Raw genomic sequence first — 24,963 nt, 5'->3', positions numbered from 1 at the left:
CACTGGAGGAAGGGGTGACGTTTTCTAGCAAGCTGGAGGTGAAAGACCTTGGTCTTGTCTGAGCCCAACTTAAGACAGCAGCTCTTCATCCAAGAGCTAATTTCAAATCAGAAGCATTAGTGTGTGTGAGAGAATCTGTAAGAATGCAGGGGGCTGGGGTTCTTTGTGTGTGTGTGGGAAATATATCCCTGATTTGTGCCTTGTTTCACTTGGCAATTTAAATGGCTGCTGTGGACTTGATTTACACCTATTGCATCTCTTTACTGGGTGGCTAACTTTCCCTTTCTCACTTTCATGGCTGAGAAATGCTTTTGATCCAATGTCATTTCTTGAATATGTTGCACAGAAATGGTTGCTGCCAATTTAAAAAGTGCAGTTTGCACCGAGTGGGCTGCTTTCTATTATGACTCAAAGCTTTCAGTCCCAGGACAGGCAGAAGTGCTGCGGTGCAGAAATAAGTCGTTCTGGGGAAGGAGCAAGGGGAGGGGTGTCAGTTTCATTTCAAGCTACAGAAATGGGTGGGTGGTGGGGCTTTCCCGCACACCATACCCCAACTCTTTCTTGAGCGAAACACTTTTGTTTTTATGCTGTTTTAAATCTGAGCCCAAACCGTTTTCATTAATTAATTTGTAACTGCCCTGAGATCCTCGCTCTACCAAGACGGGCTGGTGCTTTGAACAAAAAGCAGAAAAGGGAAACAATCAGTTTATAGCATTTTGTTACTCTCTTGCATGGTATTTTTTTTGGTAAATGTCTGGAACTCTTTGGATACTGCAGGTGTAGGGGACACACACACACACACAGAGTGGAGTTACACTAATAGTGAATTACACCTCTCCACCCCCCTCCTTCAAATATTCTTTTGGGGCCTGCTAACCCTTCGACTTCAGTGTGGCTACTCATGTGAGTAAATAAGACAGGATTTGGCCTAATGACAGAAGTGGATATTTTCTGCAACTTGCACAAAGCTCCTTTTGTAGCTGGTCTGACTCTTGCAAAGGTTTTGTGAGCCTTTACACTGTGAAACTACTTTTTTAAGGGTTTATAAAGTATCTATTTAACATGTGCTCAGATAAAATATCTCAGGTCAGAAATTAATTGCATGTTTTTAAATAGTTTCAGTATTTAAAATATTGACATTGTTTGTTTAAACACACTGGACTTTTTAATAGATTTCCTCTCTTAATCGACCTGAAGTTAAGCAGCTGGCATTTGGCATAAACTGCAGCTGACACAGCAGAGAGAGAGAGAGAGAGAGAGTCTAACTAACAGCAGAGGGGGAGTGTGCGAGCAGGCGTCCTTTCTTTCCTACTTTTGTCTAGAACATGGTTTGCCTAGCACTGTTCCTAGAAAAACCTCCATTCACTTTAGTTCCTGGGTACCTACAAATCCCTTCTGCTCTCAAGGTGGGCATAGTCATAAAGAAGTGTTACTCAAAGTGCTCGTTACCAAGTTCTAGCTATCAGACTAAAACATAATTACTTTTTTATATTTATCTGACAAAGAAAATATTGTTTTTATATGGGACTCGGTAATAGCCGGTTTCATGTTTTTCTTGTTGGTTTCTGAGTTAGCATTTTGAGCTAAGCTGGTATTGCTCTGTGTGACTTCAGTTTGTCTAGCAAACATTTTCTTCAAACATCAGCTGTGCTAAATTTGTAACAAGCAATTCTCATGCTGTCCAGATGCCACTGCTGCTAAAAATAGTCTAGTCTAGTCATTTCCCCAGCTTCTAGCCTTTTATCAGTAATACTTTTAATAGTCTTTGTGGCATTTGAGAGAAAGGAACCATTTTATTCATGGCAGACCAGTAATTACTTGGAACAAGATGCTTTTCTGATTCCTTAAGAAACCCCTCTAAATTCCTATTCATGTCTCTAATTGAAAAGACATAAGAGTGGGAGTTTCAAAAGATAACCAAATCCAGCTGACACTTCACTCCCTTTGCACTACAGGGCTTCATCCATGGTGTAATCTGAGTCACAAAACACAGTACATCGCCCTGCTAGAGGTTTGAAATTTGTTCAGTAGAAAGAGACTACTTCAGAACCTGTGTAAGGTGAGATAGCACAGAGCCTTGGACATGTAAAGCCTGTGGTTAATTATTTTAAAGTGACAACCCGTGCTGCAGTGTAATGATGCAGATGAATATCATTGAACCCCCCCAATCTTGCAAACACTCGTGTGTATGCTGAACCTCATACACCTAAGTAGTCCTTGTGGGTCGTTGCCCTGTAGCCCCAAATCTATGGGCTAAGTGTGGCGAAAGTTGCTTCTCAGCAAGTGTACAAGTATTGGAATCTACATTCAGCACCTTCCCACACACACACGTGAAGGGTTTGTCTACACACACAGTTGTGCCAGTTTGAAGTAAAGGGTGATTTTTAAACCAGTAGTTCCCTCGTTTTGGTTTAAAGCAGGCGTATTTCAGTTTAGCTGCAGTTAGTCTAGAGCAGGTTTGGCTGAACCAGTTTGAATTTGTATGCACACAAGCTCTAGCTCAGCCTCACAGCAGGAAAGAAATATCTCCATGTTCCAGACAGGGAATTGGAATAGCGACTAGTCCAAGGTCCCAGGGTGAATTATTAGCAGAGCCAGGGTTAGAAGAACCCAGGTGTTCCTGCAGCCCAGGCCTGGGCTCACATTGACATACTATTCCTGTCCCTCACTTGCTATTACCTGGTCATGCAGGACTTAGCCCTCAGTGGGTCTGCTCCTGAAGCCAATGGGAGTTTTGACATTGACTCTCATGGGTGTGGATTGGGCTCAACCATCAATGATTGGTTTTGCGTTGGGCAAACCCCTTTACTTTATAGCTGAGGTCAGTCTCACTAAATAAAGACCCAGTTCTTGTAGTTTGTATATGACTATAGCTGAAGACATACATGAGAAGTGAATTTCTATGAATGAATATGGGGTGTTTTCTCTGTTCCCAGTTTCCCTCCCCATTATCTTTTAAAAGTCAAGGGCTCTTGGTCTGGGGTGATCTGGTATATGGCAATAGATGGGGTGAGAGGTACAGTGGCTGCAGGAGACGGACTCAGAAGTAAACCATATGGGAAAATGTTTTTCCCTTGATGGGGGAGACCTGCTCCCTCCCTTCCCGTTGATAAAGAGCCATGAGGAATACGGGTGCTCTTACCCACGTTTAAAACAAACATTGTCCCAGCAGACAGGACAGACTCCATCTCTCAGTAAAGTGACCGTTACTTACTACAGTGGCTTCTCCTCTGCAAACGATAATGTCACCTCTGTCCAATACATGCTTCAAGGGCAGGATTTTCCAAAGCACTTGGCAGCGGCCTGCCTCTGTTCCTGTTGAAGTCAACAGGAGTTTTACTGAGTTTGGCCAAGGCTTGAGCACTTTTGAAAATCCCACTCATAACAGTTGCTCTGGGATTGATCCCACTCCCTTTTCAGTCAAGTGGCTTCAGTGGGAGCAGGAATGAGGCCATGAGCTCTGGCACTTTGCATTGGTCCAATGCAAGGTAAACACAGGGAAATACGGAACAACCAAAGCTTTCTTTGTATGTATTGGCTCCCAGTCACTGCAGAATGGCCTTTAAAGAGCTTTGTGTAGATAGGAAGACCGTAGGGTACGAACTAGGCCCTGGGAGATCGAGGGTCTATTCCCAGCTCTGCTACCGACCTGTTAGATAAGACCTTAGGCAAATCATTTCTCTGCTCTGTGGTTCAGTTTTCTCATCTGTCAGATGAGGATAATTGTCCCTTCTAATGACAGGTTTCAGAGTAGCAGCCGTGTTAGTCTGTATTCGCAAAAGGAACAGGAGGACTTGTGGCACCTTAGAGATGAACCAATTTATTTGAGCAGAAGCTTTCGTGAGCTACACTGAGCGCATCCGATGAAGTGAGCTGTAACTCACGAAAGCTTCTGCTCAAATAAATTGGTTCGTCTCTAAGGTGCCACAAGTCCTCCTGTTCTTTTTGTCCCTTTTAAAAATGCTTTGAGAGCTACAGTGTGAAGTTGCTCCATAATGACTGAGCTGCTATTATTATAGGCACCAGAGACAGCGTCATTATGTGCCTTTTTTTTGTTCTCTAATATTGTCATGCAAGATGTAGTCAATTTCTTAAATGTTTCTGCAAACATATACGTTTTTAATCAATAATAATGTTGCTTAAATATTTGGGGAAGTGCCTGAGCTTTGTAGCTTTTCCTGTGTTTACTATTTTCTTAATCTTCCTCTTTTAACATGTTTTTCCTGCTTTGTCCTCTGACCTTTTTGGTACCATTTACTGTCGCATTAAATAAACAGCCGTAACCATGTAAGTACTTACATGTAAAAACATATTTGCTTCATGTGTAACTGAATGAGAAACATAGTCAGAGAGGATTTAAGGTGATTACGGCTCATGTGTGCTAAATTTATTTAGGGCTGCAGGGGCACAGGAATAAATGGAACTTGGTTTCCCCCCCCCACCCCCTCTGAGTGTCTGTATTGTACCATAGATGAGGGGTCAGAAGGGTCCTGCCCTCCCATGTAACACGCTTCAGTAGGCCAGGTGCATTCTGTAGAGCAGAGGTGGGCTGCCTTCTTCTGGCATAGTCTTAACAGCTGAGTCATGGACCCAGGCTTAATGGATTATTGGTACATTCCGGTATGGCAAATCCTGTGTTTCAGTAACTAGGCACAAGAAGTCCCAGAACTGATTTTATATAGGTATCATGTAACTATTTGCCACAGGACCATCTACAGAAGCACTTACTGCAATAATGACAGAAGTGATAGAAGGCTGGCCTGGCTGGACCCATAGAGTTTGATTTAGATATGGAACATGTTTTCATAATATTACAACAGGGAGTTCTGGGTTTGGTACAATGCATTGTTACATACGCCAAGATATGCTGACATTTTTGACTCTGCAGTTCCATAGGACAGCAGAGTTTTGTTGTTCTCCCAGCAGTATATTGTGGCCTGTGACCTACACATGGTGTCGTTTGGTGGTGTTCCTTTACTACTTCTGTAACAGGCAGCACTCCACCTAAAAAAAATTACTCTGGGATGGTGAAGAAATTCGCTGCAAAAGGAATCTGGATTTGATCTGGGAGTTTGCAAGTAACAGGTGTCTCAAGAAGGCAGGTGTGGGGAAAAGATCAGGAACTCTGTAGGGGAGGAAGGGTGTGGGAGGTCACAGAATCATAGAACCATAGGGTGAGAAGGGACTGCCAGGGTCATCTGGTCTAACCCTCTGCCAAGATGCAGGATTTGTTGTATCTAAACTGTCCAAGACAGATGGCTGTCCAGCCTCCTTTTGAAAACCTACAGTGAAGGCGCTTCCCTGGCCTAGGGAAAGGATCGTTACTGCATTGGACTTAAGATATCACTAAAGAAAGGTCAGTATTGTTTTTCCTAGCTACCCAATGGAAGAGACTCTGGGGTGTCTCAGATCCCAGGCACAGTACAGAGCTGATAGCAGAGCAGGAGGGACTGTTTCCAGCTCTACTGCTGCATCTCACTACCCAACAGTTTACGATAGTGTCCCTTCAGTGTTTGGAACCTGGGGAGGTGGGGGCGGTTCTGCCTAGTACCCCTTTGCTGTTTGGAGCTGCGGATGGTACACCTTTAGCCTCTGGATCTTTCTGGGTGGCCAGGTTTCACGGATTTATCAGAGTGGCAGATGGGTTGATTGAAGATTGAACCTAAGTGCAAAGTAACTTGTAACCAGGGCCCTCTTGCTGGGCTACTTTGGCTACCTGGTGATCCACTGTGCTTTCTGGCGCTATCGTAATCAAAGTGAGAGACATAACTGACTGGCTGTATGTTACAAGACATAGCAGCCCCTCCCCAGAGAGGGAAGATGGAAGACATGAGCAGTGGGCGTCCCTGGGAGATAGCCAGCAGAGCTATGGGAACAAGAGGAAGTGGGTGTGCTGGTCACTCATTTGAGGGGTTAGAGGTTTGGCACTTGCCCTGTAGGTCAGTGCAGAAGTGACAGGCAATCTGGAGAATGGTGGTAAGGTGCCAAGTTGGCAGAGTGTCTTTCAGCTCCAGACCTGGCATGGACTGAGCTGGCAGTTAGCAGGAACAGTACAAGCACAGAGAGATTTCTTGCCAGAAGAAACCCCTTTACTCTTTCCCTTTGGCTCCATTGGCCTGGTTATGATCACTGTATCTCGATCATTCAGGGGCCCAACTGGTTGTTTAGCAAGCTTCCTGCTTCTAATGTACTTAAAAAACATTTTGTTGTTACCTTTTGAGTTTTTCGCTAGCTGCTGTTCACACTCCTTTTTGGCTTTTCTTATTACATTTTTACATTTAATTTGGCAGTGTTTATGTTCCTTTCTATTTACCTCACTAGGATTTGACTTCCACTTTTTAAAAGATGCCTTTTTATCTCTCACTGCTTCTTTTACCTGGTTATTAAGCCACGGTGGCTCTTCTTTAGTTCTTTTACTGTGTTTTTTAATTTGGGGTATACATTTTTTAATTTGGGGTATACATTTAAATTGAGCCTCTATTATGGTGTCTTTGAAAAGTGTCCATGCAGCTTGCAGGGATTTTACTCTAGTCACTGTACCTTTTAATTTCTCTTTAACTAACCTCCTCATTTTTGCATAGTTCCCCTTTCTGAAATTAAATGCCACAGTGTTGGGCTGTTGAGGTGTTCTTCCCACCACAGGAATGTTAAATGTTATTATATTATGGTCACTATTTCCAAGTGGTCCTCTTACAGTTACCTCTTGGACCAGATTGCGCTCCACTCAGGACTAGGTCAAGAGTTGCCTCTCCCCTTCTGGGTTCCTGACCAGCTGCTCCGAGAAGCAGTCATTTAAAGGATCGAGAAATTTTGTCTCTGCATTTTGTCCTGAGGTGACATGTACCCAGTTAATTTGGGGATAATTGAAATCCCCCACTATTATTGAGTTTTTTTTATTTTGATAGCCTCTCTAATCTCCCTTGGCATTTCGTTGTCACTATCAGTATCACTGGTCAGGTGGTCGATAATAGATCCCTACTGTTATATTCTTATTAGAGCATGGAATTACTATCTATAGAGATTCTATGGAACATGTGGATTCATTTAAGATTTTTATTTCATTTGATTCTACATTTTCTTTCACATATAGTGCCCCTCCCTCCCACCCCCTGGCACGACCTGTGCTGTCCTTCCGATATATTTTGTTCCCCGGAATGATTGTTTCCCATTGATTGTCCTCACTCCACCAGGTTTCTGTGATGCTTATTATATCAATATCCTCCTTTAACACGAGGCACTCTAGTTCACCCATCTTATTATTTAGACTTACAGCATGTGTATACAAGCACTTTAAAAACTTGTCACTGTTTATTTGTCTGCCCTTTTCTGATGTGTCAGATTCTTTATGTGAATGTTTCTTGTCTGATCTGGCCCATACTTTGTCCTCTTTCATCCCCTCCTCCTGACTAAAACCTAGAGAATCTCTATCAATAGACTCTCCTCAAAGAGAAGTCTCCATCCAATCCACATGTGCCTCTGGAGCAATCGGCTTTCCCCCCGCCCCCCATCTCTTAGTTTAAAAACTGCTCTGCAACCTTTTTAATGTGACGTGCCAGCAGCCTGGATCCACTCTGGTTTAGGTGGAGCCCATCCTTCCTGTATAGGCTCCCCCATCCCAAAAGTTTCCCAGTTCCTAATAAATCTAAATCCCTCCTCTCTACACCATCATCTCATCCACACATTGAGACTCTGAAGCTCTGCATGCCCACCTGGCCCTGCGCCTGGAACTGGAAGCATTTCTGAGAATGTCACCATAGAGGTCCTGGATTTCAGTTTCTTTCCTAGCAGCCTAAATTTGGCCTCCAGGACATCTCTCCTCCCCTTCCCTACGTCATTGGTACCTACGGCTCCTCCCCCCAGCACTACACATAAGTCTATCTAGATGCCTTGAGAGATCCGCAACCTTCGCACCAGGCAGGCAAGTCACCATACGGTTCTCCCGGTCATCACAAACCTAGCTATCTATGTTTCTAATGATCGAATCTCCCATTACTAACACCTGCCTTTTCCTAATGACTGGAGTTCTCTCCCCTGGAGAGGTAACGTCAGTGCGAGAGGATACCCTGACATCATCTGGAAGGAGGGTCCCAACTATGGGAAGGTTTCTCTCTGTTCCCATTGACTGCTCTCCTTCTCTGGGCCTTTCATCCTCTTTAACAGCGCAGGGGCTGTCTGACCGGAGGTGGGACAAATCTATGGTGTCCCGGGAAGCCTCATCAACATACCTCTCTGCCTCCCTTAGCTCCTCCAGTTCTGCCACCCTGGCCTCCAAAGCCCGTACACGGTCTCTGAGGGCCAGGAGCTCCTTGCACCGATGCACACATATGCCACCGGCCCACAGGGCAGATAATCATACATGCTACACTGAGTGCAATAAACAAGATAGCCCCCATTCTGCTGCTAGGCTTCTGTCTGCATTTTCTCCTACGGTTACCTAGGTTAATGATAGGGTTTTTGATTAAATCAAGAAGTTTTGATAATAGTTTAGTGCAAAGGTTTTAAAGAATGGCAAGTGTACCTTTTCGCCTTCCCACTCCCCATTTATAAAGCAGTGAGCAAGCAACCAGGGAGCTTTGCGAACAGGGGCCACTAACAGGGCGTTTCGAGAGGGAGTTCTCCAGGTGAAGGAGGAGCAAATACGGGACCCTTGGGGTAAGTGACTGTCTGTAGTGTGTGTTTGTGTTTGGGGGTTATGTGCTGTGTGCTGAGCTTGTGTTTGTCTGTTTGTTTGTTTGTTTGTTTGAAGGACCATGTGTTGTGGCTGGCAGTTGGAAGCTGTGAGCTTCTAAACAAGGTTTGAAATCTAGAAGCCTCTGTTCCTTGGCTGAGCCTTAGGCAGTGGGCGGGGCTATAAAGGAGGCCAGGGCGTTATAAAGCAGTGAGCAAGTGACTGGGGAACTTTGCGACCAGGGGCCGCTAACAGGGAGTTTCAACAGGTGAAGAGAGAGACAGAGGGATGGGAGATATCAACTCTTCTTGACCCAGGCAGTTAGTCAAAGCTCAAGGCCCTGGGAATGTTTCAGCTGGGAATACTAATTGATGATGGAGTCTAGTGTTTTTTTTAATACAATCTTGTTTATTTACAAGGAATGTGCAGAGTACTGCGTCTGTGAACACAGGAGGAACCAAAAGCTTAAGGAGGAGTTTCTTAGCTTCTCTTCTCTCAGATCCTTTTCTGCTTGCCCAGGTAGACGTTCTCCACACCTGCAGACACAGCCACCCACTGGGCAGAATAATGCCTCATTGAACCCTCTGCACACATGGTGTTAGTTTCTGGGCAGACTTTCTTTGTATGTCTACACAGCATTTTGGAACAAGCCTCCCAGCCCAGGTCACAGACTCAAGCTAGCAGGGCTCGAGCTAGTGCTCTAAAATAGCTGTGTGAACAGCCCTTGGAAGTTGCAGGTCAGGCTTTGAAGCTCACCACCTCTCCCTTGGCTTCAGACCCAAGCTTCAGCATGAGTCCTGCTACACCAAGTCTGTGAACCCGGGCTGGAGGTTTGCTCTACCTTGCTCCAAAATGCGGTGTGGACATACCCTATGAGGCCTCATTTCAGGTGTGGCCCCTTTACTGTCTGTTACAGCGATCTTAAGTGAAGGACATGTTCACACGTCAGTTTCAATGAGGTTTTAACTCGGCCCATGACAAGGTTTAACCCAGCTCATAACAGCAGGGCTTGAATGGCTGGGAATTAGTAATTTTTCTAGCTGGAGCCAGATTTGTGAGCCAATTTTAGACACACCATGTGTGGGTGTTTAGCACTCTGGTGGGGCAGAGGGTGGATTATACTGGGCCAAAGTCAGCCTGGCTCCATTGAAGTCAGCAGGGTTACATTAATTCACACCAGGCCAGAGATCTAATCCAGTATGTTAACTGTATAGATATGACTCTTCCACCCAGTCCCATGCTTACCAGGCACTCAAGAGGCCTTGTAAATTTATCACATCAGTCTAAAATAAAACTAAGTGAGACAAACACAACAGCAGGGAGGGCATATGCTTTATGGACTATGTAAACTAGTCCCTGTTCTGTCTGGCTGGGGCCAGTTGATTCTCTTGGTAAAGCACTGGCTTTTGCAATGTCACTGAACTGTTTCATATTGCTTTATGTTTGCTTCTGGGAAACAAAGAAGGACAAACCAGTGACCCAGGACACAGTCTGTGCCTCTTTTTGCACCACATCCCTTGCACCAATGTGAACCATTAGTAAGTCCACTGTGGCTCCACCTTGGAAGGGACAAGCCTTGTGCAGAGGTAGTGGACAAGGGACATGATTTGATTCTCCTTGCCACAACCAGTTGTGCGTCTATTGACAGTGGAATGTCACTGCCGTGTGTCATTGCTTACCTCGTGTCTAGCCTCAGTGATTTCATTATGGGCTTAGGGCCATTGCAGCTTGTTTAACTATTTGCCAGTAACGTGAAAATCCCCTCCGTTCGCTGATATTATTTCCAAGAAGGCATTTCCACAGCAGTAGCAAATTCCTTCTCGTGCTCTCTCTCATAGGATAGATTGAGATCATTTATTCTTTCTGCATAGCCTTCTCCTCTGGTCCTTGGATGGTGTTAGCTGCCCTTTGAGTTACAGCCAAAGGTCCAGATCCTCAGCTGAACTCTCTGCGATCATGGAGCAATTCTGCGGGCTCCTCAGTCACCCTTCGCGGCTCTTCAGGGAGTGCACTCTGGCCACACCTACTTTTGTTGGTCACAAAAGGCCAGGGATGGAGTGGTGTCGGAGCCACTGTGGATCCCCCAACAGATCATTTAAATCAGGTTCAGTGAGACTGAGGATCTGGTCCATAAACTTCAGTACCTGTAACATCTTGTATCACAGTTACGCACAGGAAAAGTGTATCATAAGGTAAGTATGTTTGTCAAGGCCATTCAGGACTCTCTCTGTGTGTATGTCTTAATATATACACAAGAAAATGATTTGTGACAGATAAGTGTATTTTTCCCCAACTGGAATGCTTCCAACTGAGCCACATACAGAACTCCCTTTACACTCCCCGCTCTTCATTTTCTTGCTAGATGCTGCTTCTAGGAAGATGTGGAACAAACAAATGGAATGAACAATGCTTTCCAATAACAGTTCACTTCCGTTGAGAGCTTCCAGGGCCCCTGGGCACTACAGAAATACTCTGCTCTTTTAAGAAAGGAGGAGCTAGAAGGGTGAGTGTTTATCTCAGCTATCATTCCAATTTTATTTACCAAAAAAACAACAACCAGATTTGTGGCAAACACAAAGAGTTTCTAATCCACCTCAGTGGAAAGAGGGTTTTTTAGGAGGTGGATAGAATACAGGATAGAATACAGCTGTGAGGAACAGAAGAGTGCTTACTGTTTTGCATGTTGATGTTTCATGCAGGGTCCAAGGAAGTGCTGATGAAACATTCGCACTTAGCGGGTCATACCAACTGAGGGCAGAAAGCTGCAGAAGAAGGTTGTTCCCAAAGTTCTGAAATACCTCCTGCCAGAATGCAGTTGCAGAGTGGGCTGCATATAAATTATCCATAAATAAGCTTAACATTATTAAGCAGGTGGAACAGGGCAAGGTCCAAGAAATTATGCAAAGAGAGTACACACAGAGACTCGCCGGAATCATTCTTTGTTCAGGAAAGCTGGGCTTACTTTCTGAGATCGCAATGAGGTAGGACAGGGCACAAAACCAGGCAGCTTTGTGTCTGATTAAACTGTTTGACAGCATTCATATGTAAATAATTATATGCTGCTATCTAATGCTACAGTATGTATGTCTCAGCTGCATCACAAATGGATTAATTGAGGCCAGTGTATAGGGTACAGTCCATATAATTAACAAGCTAAACGCACACACAAAAAAGGAAGATTCATTGTGGTTTTGACTCTGAAGACATGTCAAGTCAGGAATAAATGAGTAATGCAGATCAGTACAGATGGGTGTTCAGTGCTTCAGAGTTTCTGAGCAGGAGGAAAAAGATTTAGGCAATTCCTTGTCTCACATTTTAAAATCCTTTGACATATATGAGAGACAGGTGGTATCTTCTGCCCAGGCAGATGACTGTGGAGTCAGGTCAGCTTAGTCTTCCCAAAGTAAGCCTAGCTTGGTTTTATGCATGCTGCCCATTCATTCTTTTTAACATGCCCTGAGGAGCTGAAGGAAATTCAAAGAGAAACAGAGATTAGAAACCCCTACAGGGTCAGTGATGCAGACCAATGATATATGGAGGATATTGGAAGGCAAGGCTGGCAAGAAGGAAATAATTTTCTCTGCAGAAAGTTAATGAACTAGCCTTTCCACCTGGGGAGTCCTGTGTTCAAATCCTTTCTTTGGTCACAGGTGAAAATGAGATTGATGAGCTCATCAGAGTAACTGCGTAGTCTCCTCATGGAGCCACGCAGTTCTGCATGATTTTAGTAGTTCCTGCTTGTGAGAGGCCTAAAGTTAAAATAGCAGGGATGTTTCCAGGCAGAATTAAGGCCAAACTGCATGGGGGAGGTCGTGCGGCTGTGCCTCACAATTTGCCTGCACAAGATAATTTCATTAATCCCTTCCAAACATCTCTCCCAGTCCCCCAATCATGCCTGTATGATACAATCAGAAACCTTTAATGGCTATGCAAGATCATACCACAGCAACACAAACTCCTTGGCTTGTAATGTGTGTAAAATACTGGGAGTCCTTAGGCTAGTGAGGAAGAAAACTGACCAACAGAAGGACCTAAGTGTGTTTCCTCAAACAGTGTATGGCACACTAGGTACATGGTGAAAATCAATACAGGGAACATGCCGAATAAGTGAATACAGGAAAAAATGCATGATTGTAAACTACTGAAATGTTGGTAATCTGGCAGAAAACTTAGTTTCAAAAGATATGTAGAGGTAACCTATCCTACCTGTCTTAGCCTGGCATCTGGAATTTTAGATTTTAAAGACTAAACCACATGATAAACCTTCTTTTCAGCTTCCCTGTAATCCAAATCTCTGAGATTAGGAAGGATTGTATTTTCCTTCCTCTAACCTGGCAGGCAGGTAAATCAGCCTTTCTATTTTAGGCATATCTAATGCACTGATCACCTGGCATCCAGGTTAGCATTGTATGTTCCTCTGCATGTACAGAGAAAATGACCTCACTAGACTAGATCAAAGGCCCTCTCTCTCTCTCTCTCTCTCTCTCTCCCTCCCCCTCTCCCTTGTAGTTCCTATAATCTGAATCCTTTGTTAACTGGAATCTTAGTAGCCATCAGGTAATGACACTCCTCATAACAGTCACCTTTCCATGAAGGATTATACCATGCCTTTTAAAGAATAAAAATCTACTACAGAAATACAACTAGTCGGCAAAGAGTGAGTAGGAGGCAATAATTTCCACAGAGAATGAAGCAATTAAAAAGATCCGTTCAGATGAAGTAATCAGTTCACTGTGGAAGTGAAGTGCTGGAGTGAAATTTTTATATTTATAAAAAAGCTAAAACAGATAGTGACTGCAGTTTATCTCCTACCACTTTTGTTGTTACTTTATCAAAGAAAGGGAGGTTAAAGAGTGGGTAATAATTTGCAAGGCACTTCTTTTGTATCACTTAAAACCAGCAACATTCGATGTTCAAGCTAGATTGCTTCAGGTGTCACAGAGTGGATGACAAAGATACCACCAGGATACGATTATTTGCAACATTGATTGACAACACGTTCTGTAGTTTGAAGTCCATTTCTGCAGTCGCAAATAGGATTGTGTCTCAGTCCCCATTTATGGAGGAGGTAGGTGCATCTGCCATGTGATGTGCAGATGTGGTTCAAAGTGCACCATATTTTCCACAGGAGGGAAAGGCAATTGGGTTCTCTGGTTGATGAAATATTTGTTTGAGATGTTGTCATCCTTTCAGCTTGCTCGCCATTGATCTTTGGGCAGGTGGGATGGACCCTGAGTCTTCAAGCTCTTGCACTGAAAGCCAAAAAGGTTTTCTATATTTGAGATGGAATCTTGGTACATTATTTAGGTCTTCATGTATTGGGAAATATTTGTTCCCTTGAATACAATGGAACTCCCAAAGGAGTCTCAGGTCACAATGAAGTTGGGATTGGTAGATGTGCACCAGTACAGAAAGCCATAGTTGTGGCATTGATTTTTCTGTGCACATAATGATCCATATGGTGGTGTTAAGATGAGAATTGACGAGTGATGTGTGGGAGTTGTATGTCCAGACAAGAGAGCAATGCTCTGTGACAGAATAAACAGGGCTAATGAAGAGGCCTGTAGGATTTTTGCATTGGCTCCCAAGGTCACTCCTCCTAGTTTCTGGGTGAAGTTTACATGCATCTTTATTTTGTCATGGACAAGGCCAATAGTGTTGTCTTTTGAGGATGTCTTTGCCAGTAGCAGCTTCTTCCCAGAGAGGTACTGACGGTCTCTGTCTGTAACAAACTCAGATATTCTTTCCCAGGGCAGATGGGCTTGAGTCCATTTTCCTTCCCCCATTTCAGAGCACTTGCTCTTGTGGGACAGGGGGCGGTTCAGTTAGGGAAGGTAGGACAGGGGTTGGTTCAGTTAGGGAAGCTAGTATACTTTCTCCCTTCTGTCCAGAGACCTTATCTCTCAGCTTAGGTAATATGGAACATATTTTCAATGTGACCTCAGCCTGGTCTCTAAATCTGAATGCGCACAATATTCCTGGGTTTGCAGTTTTGGGCAACCAAATATCCTGGCTGCCCCACACCTCTGATTTGCTCATGCAAACAGCGTTTGTGTAGGCAGATCAGGAAGTTAAATGCAGAACCCGATTTGCATACACACATCAGAGTTTTGAGGTCCCTGAATTACACAACCAAAACTGCCAGTTTAGAAAAATGAACTTGTTACTTCTCAACAATAGGAGTTGCAGTCGGGTCCCTCTAATTCACACCTAGTACAGAGAGCAGAGAATTGGCTGAGGCCTCATCTCTATTCAAAGATGCATCAGCTTAACTAAAGATGTGTGTTTAAATCAGTTTAGTTAAAGTGGCGCAAAACCCAGTGTGGCTACTCTGTAGCTGAATTAAGTTTAACTGGTATAAATCAGGTTTAAATTGAACAAAGAGAGTCCACACTAGGTTAAGTACTACCTTAACTATATTGATTTAGAAACACACCTCTAGTTAAACCAGCACAATTTTGAAAAGGAAAAAAAGACCCAACTTTCCTAATTTTGAAATAAATGTTCATAGGATCAGTGTGTTTAAGGCTGTCAAGGCTAATTCACCACTCTGGCACTTCAGGTGCACAAGGTGGGGGCCCACAAGGATTCTAAAAATTAATACTGGCCACTCCATGCTTGTATTAAACTCCCAAGGTTACAGCTTTTGTCTGACCTTGGATTGGTAGATGCTGCCACCACCCAAGTGCAGAACCCCTTTTAGAGTCCAGGAAGGTGCACTTGAGAATTCCTTCCTGTGGGGTACCCTCAAGCTCTTTCACCACCCACGCCCCGGGGAAGAGCTGAGGGGGGGGGGGGAGGAAATCAGCTGTTGCCACCAGCTAATCAAACAATGTCACAAACCTCTTAAGACACAAAATCCAATTCTGTTCTTAAAAAAGGTAAATTTTATTAATTAAAAAAACAGAAAGAAAATACATCTGGGAACTCAGGCTATTGCTAGATTTTAAAAGAGGAACTACAAGAATTAAGCACCAAGAATCACTTTCTTGAGGTCCAGCTTAAAGGTTACAAGCAAAACAAAAGCACCTGTGAGTAGCACAGGGGAATCCGCAAGCCATAACAAAATAAAAGGGATAAACCTAATCGCGTAATCCTAGACATTTCCTGATCTACTTACATATCTGGGGTTTTAAATGAGTACATTCTAGGTATGATATTGATGATTTTTTCACACCTGGCCCAAGCTTCTTACAGCATAGCTGTTGCCCTGTCTGCCTCTCCCCGGGAGAACGACAACAGACAGACAAAAGGGGAGTCTTCCTTCAATTTTAAAAAGTTCTGGCCTTCCCATTGGCTCTCTTGGCCAGGTGCCCACTCATTTCCTTTTACCTATGCATAGCAGTGAGACTTTTTAACCCTTTACAGGTAGAGCAATTGGAGAACAGTTACTAAGAGGGATTTTATAGCTACTGGCTGGCTGAGTGTCCATAAAAGGGAGCTCCCCCCGCTCATTTATCACAAAGGCTGATGTGTTTGGTGAGGGAAAGGCAAACTCTGTAGGCACTGCTACAGTGTGGACCCCAAACGTTCCTGGCATTTGGGAGTGTGTGGTATTTCCAAAGCATTTTAATGAAATAAGTCTTATCTAACAGCGTAATTACAATGAATTTACTTTGAATGCACAGTATTCAGATCCAAGTGCAGTGCATTATTCTCCTCCTTATCAAAGTGGAATGCATTTATAAGCATAGTCAATGTGATGTAGATGACATTTCCCCCCAAACCCTTTGACTCCATCTGTGTAGTTGCCAGCTCATTTGCCCAAAGCATACAAAAATGGTGAGACAATTTGATATGGAAAAAAGGAAATTCTTGGCTAAGATTCAGCAGACCTTGCCTGCCTCGCAGCAGAGGAGGGCATGACTGCATTCTGAACAGTGAGCTATACACTTGGCTAGAAGAGAGCTTGCCGGGGTTCACAATGAACCAGATTGAAATTAAAAATTTTATTGCCCAGCCATCTAGCCCATATCAGCCAGCTGTTTGGCTTGTCCATTCAAGGGCAACTTATTGCACGGTCTTTATTTTTATTTTAAAAGCATCTGGAGATTAAAAATCCTCTTTGGCACTTGGCCACCTTGGATAGTAATCCAGGCATGTCGTCTGGCCAGACAGCTCCGTTCTTGTCTAAGTGGGTGGATCTAGGTCTGGTACACTTTTCTGAGTTGAGCAGACATGGACTTCTGGCTACTTTCCAGCAGCTTCAGGATCTTTACAACGTCCCACACTGTGAGTTTTCTTGTTCCTTTCACTGCAAACATCACACTCAGGCACGTCACTTGGAGTCTTTCAGCTTCTATTAACCTCTGAACTAGTTGTTCATACTTTTTTTTTTTTTAATTCTTCTCAGGCCTCATCTGCAATGGGAATTAGTCCCAGTTTAATTTGTTGGTTTAGCTGAATCACTGATATGGACAGCAAAGGTGCAGAAGTATCAGTCGAGCTGGTAAACTACACCAGTGCAAATCATGGATTTTCTTGTCTACACTGGGCACTTGCCCCATGCAGCTACGTTGGTGTCTGGCCACTGATTATTGGAATTGGAGCAAATTACATAAATAAGGCCTATGAGAACTATCTCCAGTTACCACTACCTACCATCAGATATGGCAGGAGACAGTTCTACAAAAAATGGTCTTTGAATTGTGTGATATATACATTTATTTTTGCACACACTCAAAAGTACAGACATGCTAAAAATTGCATTACATCTGTAACAGAGCCTTGAAGAAGCTGTCTGTGGACTCCTTAGACTTTGGTTGCCTGGCAAACTCTGATAGTTTAAAATGTACATTTAAAACCTTGGCCCCAAAAGCAGAATTGATCTAAATTTCCTCTTCTGGATAGTGCTGGACTGTGTCTGGGTCATCCCCTTGATTCTGGGATAGGTTTGGAAAACAAAACAAATTAAATAATAAAATGATCCTACATAATTCCATTTATGTAGAGCCTTTTGTCCCGCAGGATTCTAGAGTGCTTCCCAAACAGTGAACAACATTCATTGCTAGGCTCTGGCTGTTTTGTGGTGTTCCAGTGATGCAAAGTAGCCTCAAACTTAACTGGCAGCTGAAACACACTGGTGAATCTCACTGTCTGTACATATACAGGTGTTACTTCACCTGCCATCTCCGAGGCACCTGATTGACAGTATGCAACAAAACTAAACAGCAGTTGTCCTGAGGACAGAGGAAATAAGGCAGAATATCTTATCTGTTTTATACTGTAGGGAGAAATTTAGGAAGCATGTGGAGAAGAACTTTGGGTTTCCATTCCCTGTAATCAGGCCTACAGGGTACTACCGTTGCAGCCAAGAGGGCATTTTTGATGAAAAGGTAAACAAGATGAATATGCAATTGTTCTAGAAATCTAGATCCTCAAGACTCAACCAAAAGAAGCACTTTAGGATCTCCTAGTACAACTGAAACGTACAGCCAAAGTCTGAGGTCCTCAGTTAGTGTTAACTCAATCCCTCAATGGTAGCTTTGCCTGGATAAGGACTGATTAAAGATGTGAGGATTTGGCCCATTATATTTTTGGCATGCCAAGAAAGAAGAGTCTTGACATAGTGAAGGATTACACTATTCCTGAATGTAGGGCCCCAGTATTTGGGGTGCTGGGATGGTAGCTTCCTCAGCCATCTTTGCCTTATTCTGTCACCATCATTAGATGAAAAGGAGGGAGCCTGTTCCATGTGACCGTTCTTGCATTTCAGCAGAATGTGTTGGATGTGTGGGGTAGACAATTGTGCAGTTGTGGAAGGTCAGCACTTCCTGAGTCAGAATTGCTGCTTGGGATTTTTGTTACATTCTCCTTTACCTGGTCTTAGTCCAGAGAGAAAGTGAGCAGCTACTGAGCACCTGAACTCCCACTGAAGTCAGACCCTGCATTTAGTAATAGTAATGATGTAAAACACTACCCAAGAGTTCTGGAAAGGATAAACCCTCCTGCTTCAGGGCATAAACCTGCCTCTAACTGGGGTGGGAGTGATGATGTGTGGTTAAAGATGACTATTATATATCATTGACGTTACCACTGTTAGACTGTTGCAACCAATCTTGCACACATACAAAAAACGAGGAGTCCTTGTGGCACCTTAGAGGCTAACAGATTTATTTGGGCATAAGCTTTCATGGGCTAGAACCCACTTAATCAGATGTATGAAGTAAAAGATACAGGAGCAGGTATAAATACATGAAAGGATGGGGATTGCTTTACCAAGTGTGAGGTCAGTCTAATGAGATAAATCAATTAACAGCAGGATACCAAGGGTGGAGAAATAACTTTTGAAGTGGTAAGAGAGTGGCCCATTACAGACAGTTGACAAGAATGTGTGAGTAACAGTAGGGAGAAATTAGTATTGGGGAAATTAAGTTTAGGTTTTGTAATGACCCAACCACTCCCAGTCTTTATTCAAGCCTAATCTGATGGTATCTAGGTATCTTGCAAATTAATTCCAGTTCTGCAGCTTCACATTGGAGTCTGTTTTTGAAGTTTCTTTGTTGAAGAATTGCCACTGTGGGGTCTGTTATTGAGTGACCAGAGAGATGGACATGTTCTCCTATTGGTTTTTGAATGTTATGATTCCTGATGTCAGATTTGTGTCCATTTATTCTTTTGCGTAGAGACTGTCCTGTTTGGCCAATGTACATGACAATGCCCTGGTCTACACTAGGACTTTAGGTTGAATTTAGCAGCGTTAAATCAATGTAAACCTGCACCCGTCCACACGATGAAGCCCTGTATTTCGACTTAAAGGGCTCTTAAAATCGATTTCCTTACTCCACCCCTGACAAGTGGATTAGCGCTTAAATCGGCCTTGCCGGGTCGAATTTGGGGTACTGTGGACACAATTCGACGGTATTGGCCTCCAGGAGCTATCCCAGAGTGCTCCATTGTGACCGCTCTGGACAGCACTCTCAACTCAGATGCACTGGCCAGGTAGACAGGAAAAGAACCGTTAACTTTTGAATCTCATTTCCTGTTTGGCCAGCGTGGCAAGCTGCAGGTGATCATGCAGAGCACATCAGCAGAGGTAAACATGATGGAGTCCCAGAATCGCAAAAGAGCTCCAGCATGGACTGAACGGGAGGTACGGAATCTGATCGCTGTATGGGGAGAGGAATCCGTGCTATCAGAACTCCGTTCCAGTTTTCGAAATGCCAAAACCTCTTTCAAAATCTCCCAGGGCATGAAGGACAGAGGCCATAACAGGGACCCGAAGCAGTGCCGCGTGAAACTTAAGGAGCTGAGGCAAGCCTACCAGAAAACCAGAGAGGCGAACGGCCGCTCCGGGTCAGAGCCCCAAACATGCCGCTTCTATGATGAGCTGCATGCCATTTTAGGGGGTTCAGCCACCACTATCCCAGCCGTGTTGTTTGACTCCTTCAATGGAGATGGAGGCAACACGGAAGCAGGTTTTGGGGACGAAGAAGATGATGATGAGGTTGTAGATAGCTCACAGCAAGCAAGCGGAGAAACCGGTTTTCCCGACAGCCAGGAACTGTTTCTTACCCTGGACCTGGAGCCAGTACCCCCCGAACCCACCCAAGGCTGCTTCCTGGACCCGGCAGGCGGAGAAGGGACCTCCGGTGAGTGTACCTTTTAAAATACTATACATGGTTTAAAAGCAAGCATGTGAAAGGATTACTTTGCCCTGGCATTCACGGCTCTCCTGGATGTACTCCCAAAGCCTTTGCAAAAGGTTTCTGGGGAGGGCAGCCTTATTGCGTCCTTCATGGTAGGACACTTTACCACTCCAGGCCAGTAACACGTACTCGGGAATCATTGTACAACAAAGCATTGCAGTGTATGTTTGCTGGCGTTCAAACAACATCCGTTCTTTATCTCTCTGTGTTATCCTCAGGAGAGTGAGATATCATTCATGGTCACCTGGTTGAAATAGGGTGCTTTTCTTCGGGGGACACTCAGAGGAGCCCGTTCCTGCTGGGCTGTTTGCCTGTGGCTGAACAGAAATGTTCCCCGCTGTTAGCCACGGGGAGGGGGAGGGTTGAGGGGGTAGCCACGCGGTGGGGGGAGGCAAAATACGACCTTGTAATGAAAGCACATGTGCTATGTATGTAATGTTAACAGCAAGGTTTACCCTGAAAGAGTGTAGCCACTGTTTTATAAAATGTGTCTTTTTAAATACCGCTGTCCCTGAAACACCAGCTGCATGTGTTTCAATGATCACAGGATCTTCTCCTTCCCAGAGGCTAGTGAAGATTAGAGAGAAAAAAAAAACAAACTCGTGATGAAATGTTCTCTGAGCTCATGCTGTCCTCCCACACTGACAGAGCACAGACGAATGTGAGGAGGCAAATAATGTCAGAGTGCAGGAAAGCAGAAAATGACCGGGAGGAGAGGTGGCGGGCTGAAGAGAGTAAGTGGCGGGCTGAAGACAGGGCTGAAGCTCAAATGTGGCGGCAGCGTGATGAGAGGAGGCAGGATTCAATGCTGAGGCTGCTGGAGGACCAAACCAGGATGCTCCAGTGTATGGTTGAGCTGCAGCAAAGGCAGCTGGAGCACAGACTGCCATTACAGCCCCTGTGTAACCAACCGCCCTCCTCCCCAAGTTCCATAGCCTCCACACCCAGACGCCCAAGAACGCGGTGGGGGGGCCACCGGCCAACCAGCCACTCCGCCACAGAGGATTGCCCAAAAAAAAGAAGGCTGGCATTCAATAAATTTTAAAGTTGTAAACTTTTAAAGTGCTGTGTGGCATTTTCCTTCCTTCCTCCACCACCCCTCCTGGGCTACCTTGGTAGTCATCCCCCTATTTGTGTGATGAATGAATAAAGAATGCATGAATGTGAAGCAACGATGACTTTATTGCCTCTGCAAGCAATGATTGAAGGGAGGAGGGGAGGGTGGTTAGCTTACAGGGAAGTAGAGTGAACCAAGGGGTGGGGGGTTTCATCAAGGAGAAACAAACAGAACTTTCACACCATAGCCTGGCCAGTCATGAAACTGGTTTTCAAAGCTTCTCTGATGCGTACCGCACCCTCCTGTGCTCTTCTAACCGCCCTGGTGTCTGGCTGCGCGTAACCAGCAGCCAGGTGATTTGCCTCAACCTCCCACCCCGCCATAAATGTCTCCCCCCTTACTCTCACAGATATTGTGGAGCACACAGCAAGCAGTAATAACAGTGGGAATATTGGTTTAGCTGAGGGCTAAGCGAGTCAGTAAACTGCGCCAGCGCGCCTTTAAACGTCCAAATGCACATTCTACCACCATTCTGCACTTGCTCAGCCTGTAGTTGAACAGCTCCTGACTACAGTCCAGGCTGCCAGTGTACGGCTTCATGAGCCATGGCATTAAGGGGTAGGCTGAGTCCCCAAGGATACTTATAGGCATTTCAACATCCCCAACAGTTACTTTCTGGTCTGGGAATAAAGTCCCTTGCTGCAGCTTTTGAAACAGACCAGAGTTCCTGAAGATGCGAGCGTCATGCACCTTTCCCGGCCATCCCACGTTGATGTTGGTGAAACGTCCCTTGTGATCCACCAGAGCTTGCAGCACTATTGAAAAGTACCCCTTGCGGTTTATGTACTCGGCGGCTTGGTGCTCCGGTGCCAAGATAGGGATATGGGTTCCATCTATGGCCCCACCACAGTTAGGGAATCCCATTGCAGCAAAGCCATCCAATATGACCTGCACATTTTCCAGACTCACTACCCTTGATGTCAGCAGATCTTTGATTGCGTGGGCTACTTGCATCACAGCAGCCCCCACAGTAGATTTGCCCACTCCAAATTGATTCCCAACTGACCGACCGGTAGCTGTCTGGCGTTGCAAGCTTCCACAGGGCTATCGCCACTTGCTTCTCAACTGTGAGGGCTGCTCTCATCTTGGTATTCATGCGCTTCAGGGCAGGGGAAAGCAAGTCACAACGTTCCATGAAAGTGCCCTTACGCATGCGAAAGTTTCGCAGCCACTGGGAATCATCCCAGACCTGCAACACTATGCGGTCCCACCAGTCTGTGCTTGTTTCCCGAGCCCAGAATCGGCATTCCACAGCATGAACCTGCCCCATTAGCACCATGATGCATGCATTGTCAGGGCCCATGCTTTCAGAGAAATCTGTGTCCATGTCCTGATCACTCACGTGACCGTGCTGACGTCGCCTCCTCGCCCGATATCGCTCTGCCAGGTTCCGGTGCTGCATATACTGCTGGATAATGCGTGTGGTGTTTAATGTGCTCCTAATTGCCAAAGTGAGCTGAGCGGCCTCCATGCTTGCCTTGGTATGGCGTCCGCACAGAAAAAAGGCGTGGAACGATTGTCTACCGTTGCTCTGACGGAAGGAGGGGCGACTGACGACACGGCTTACAGGGTTGGCTTCAAGGAGCTAAAATCAACAAAGCGGATGGCTTTACACCAAGGAGTATTTCAGGCAGGACTTCACGGTGGGTTCCAATAAGAAATGGTGCACCTAAGTTATTGTTCTTATTGGAACAAGGAGGTTAGTCTGCCCTCTGATTGATACACAGCTAGATTTACCTCGCTGCACCTTCTCTGTGAGTGACTGCAGTGTGACCTAGAGGAATGAGTCCCCTAGACAGGGGAGGCGGGGGAGCAAATGAGTACAAAACAAATCTGGTCTATTTCTTGTTTTGATCCACTCCATCTATCTTTTACGTCTTTGGCTGGCATCAGACGGTACAGAAGGACTGCATGCCATCCGCATCTCATGGCTGCTCGGCAGAAGATGGTACAGTACGACTGCATGCCATCCTCATCTCTTGCCTGCCCAGCAGAAGATGGTACAGTACGACTGCTAGCAATCCGTGTCGCCTGCCTGCTCACCATAAGACGGTTCAATAGGACTGACTGCAGGACTAAAGAGAATGACCTGATCAAGTCACTCCAAATTTAGTCCCTGCACCCATGTCTGCCCTGGCACTCCCATCCGACGTGGCCTGGAGCACCTCGGACATGATGATGACGGCTACCAGTCGTATTGCACCGTCTGCTGCCACAAGGCAATGGGTTGCTGCTACTGTGTAGCAATGCAGTACCGCGTCTGCCAGCACCCAGGAGACATACGGTGATGGTTACCTGAGCGGGCTCCATGCTTGCCGTGGTATGGCATCTGCACAGGTAACTCAGGAAAAAAGGCGCGAAACAATTGTCTGCCCTTGCTTTCACGGAGGGAGGGAGGGAACGGGGCCCTGACGATATGTACCCAGAACCACCCGCGACAATGTTTTAGCCCCATCAGGCATTGGGATCTCAACCCAGAATTCCAACGGGCAGCGGAGACTGTGGGAACTGTGGGATAGCTACCCACAGTGCAACGCTCCGGAAGTCGACGCTTGCCTCAGTACTGTGGAAGCACTCCACCGAGTTAATGCACTTAATGCACTTAGAGCATTTTCTGTGGGGACACACACACTCGAATATATAAAACCGATTTCTAAAAAACCGACTTCTATAAATTCGACCTTATTCCGTAGTGTAGACATACCGAATATATCATGTAAGGTGTCAATGGAAAAGTTACAGCTTATCAAGTGTGATCATCCTGATTAAATCCATGTGACATTTTTGTATCTGAAGTTATGAATATTGGCTGTGTATTGGTATCTCCAACGTGCGTTTTGTTCCTGGGTGAGATCCACCAGATAGAATGTACATGAGGGCTAGACAGTTACGTGTGGATGGCCCATTAAGGACACTCAGTGCTCACAATGGGCCATTGAAGAAACTCATCCTGTCCAGATAGCTCTTCCTAAGGACGCCTCAGACAGTGAGGAACCAATGACCACCCCCTGTGATTCAGCAAAATATGTATGGACATGTGATTTGCTCATGTGACCCTGGACTCCATCTTGGGCCAGTAACTTTCTGTGTACAGGGGCTGTAAAATTCCAAGCACATGGCAGAGGATATAAAAGACCCCTGAGATATCTCCATTTTGCCTCTTTTCTGTTCAGATTCTCTGGACAGTGGATTTACAACTAAAAAGCAGCATCTTGAACTAAGGACTGAGGACCTTCCAATCTTTTGGAAGTTACCAAAGAGACTGTTCGAGCCAGCAGTCGATTCCATCACTGCTACAAACCTGATATAAGGATTTTGTGATCATTTTTATGTATATGAGCTATTAACCATTTATAACTCTTCTTTTCTTTTATTATTAAATCTTTAGTTGGTTTACTAAGGATTTGCTGACTGTATGATATTTGGATAAGATCTGAGGTTTGTATTGACCTGGGGTATGTGTCTGATTCTTTGGGATTAGAAAGAACCTCACACATGGTGAAATGGGTTTTCAATAACCTCTCACTGTA

The 24,963-nt window shown here is 44.9% G+C and overlaps 1 protein-coding gene across 1 annotated transcript; it reads left to right on the top strand.

Annotated features, from left to right (window-relative positions):
• The first annotated feature begins 11,644 nt into the window (after positions 1-11,644).
• LOC142073257 (uncharacterized) lies at positions 11,645-20,332 on the top strand. Its single transcript, XM_075132641.1, has 3 exons — positions 11,645-11,649; positions 17,898-18,003; positions 19,662-20,332. Exons 1-3 carry the CDS (start codon positions 11,645-11,647, stop codon positions 20,274-20,276), a joined length of 726 nt encoding a protein of 241 aa, XP_074988742.1. The 3' UTR covers positions 20,277-20,332.
• Positions 20,333-24,963: the final 4,631 nt, after the last annotated feature.

This window comes from Caretta caretta, chromosome 9, assembly GCF_965140235.1.
Source record: "Caretta caretta isolate rCarCar2 chromosome 9, rCarCar1.hap1, whole genome shotgun sequence".
NCBI lineage: Eukaryota > Metazoa > Chordata > Testudines > Cheloniidae > Caretta > Caretta caretta.
Note: the sequence above shows the minus strand (reverse complement) of the source record. Positions and strands in the feature narration are given on the sequence as shown.

Excerpts from the sequence above, each read along its gene's own strand:
- LOC142073257 (XM_075132641.1), top strand. Across the intron at positions 18,004-19,661 it reads AGGGCATTTTTGATGAAAAG|CGTGGCAAGCTGCAGGTGAT; the intron begins GTAAACAAGATG and ends CTGTTTGGCCAG.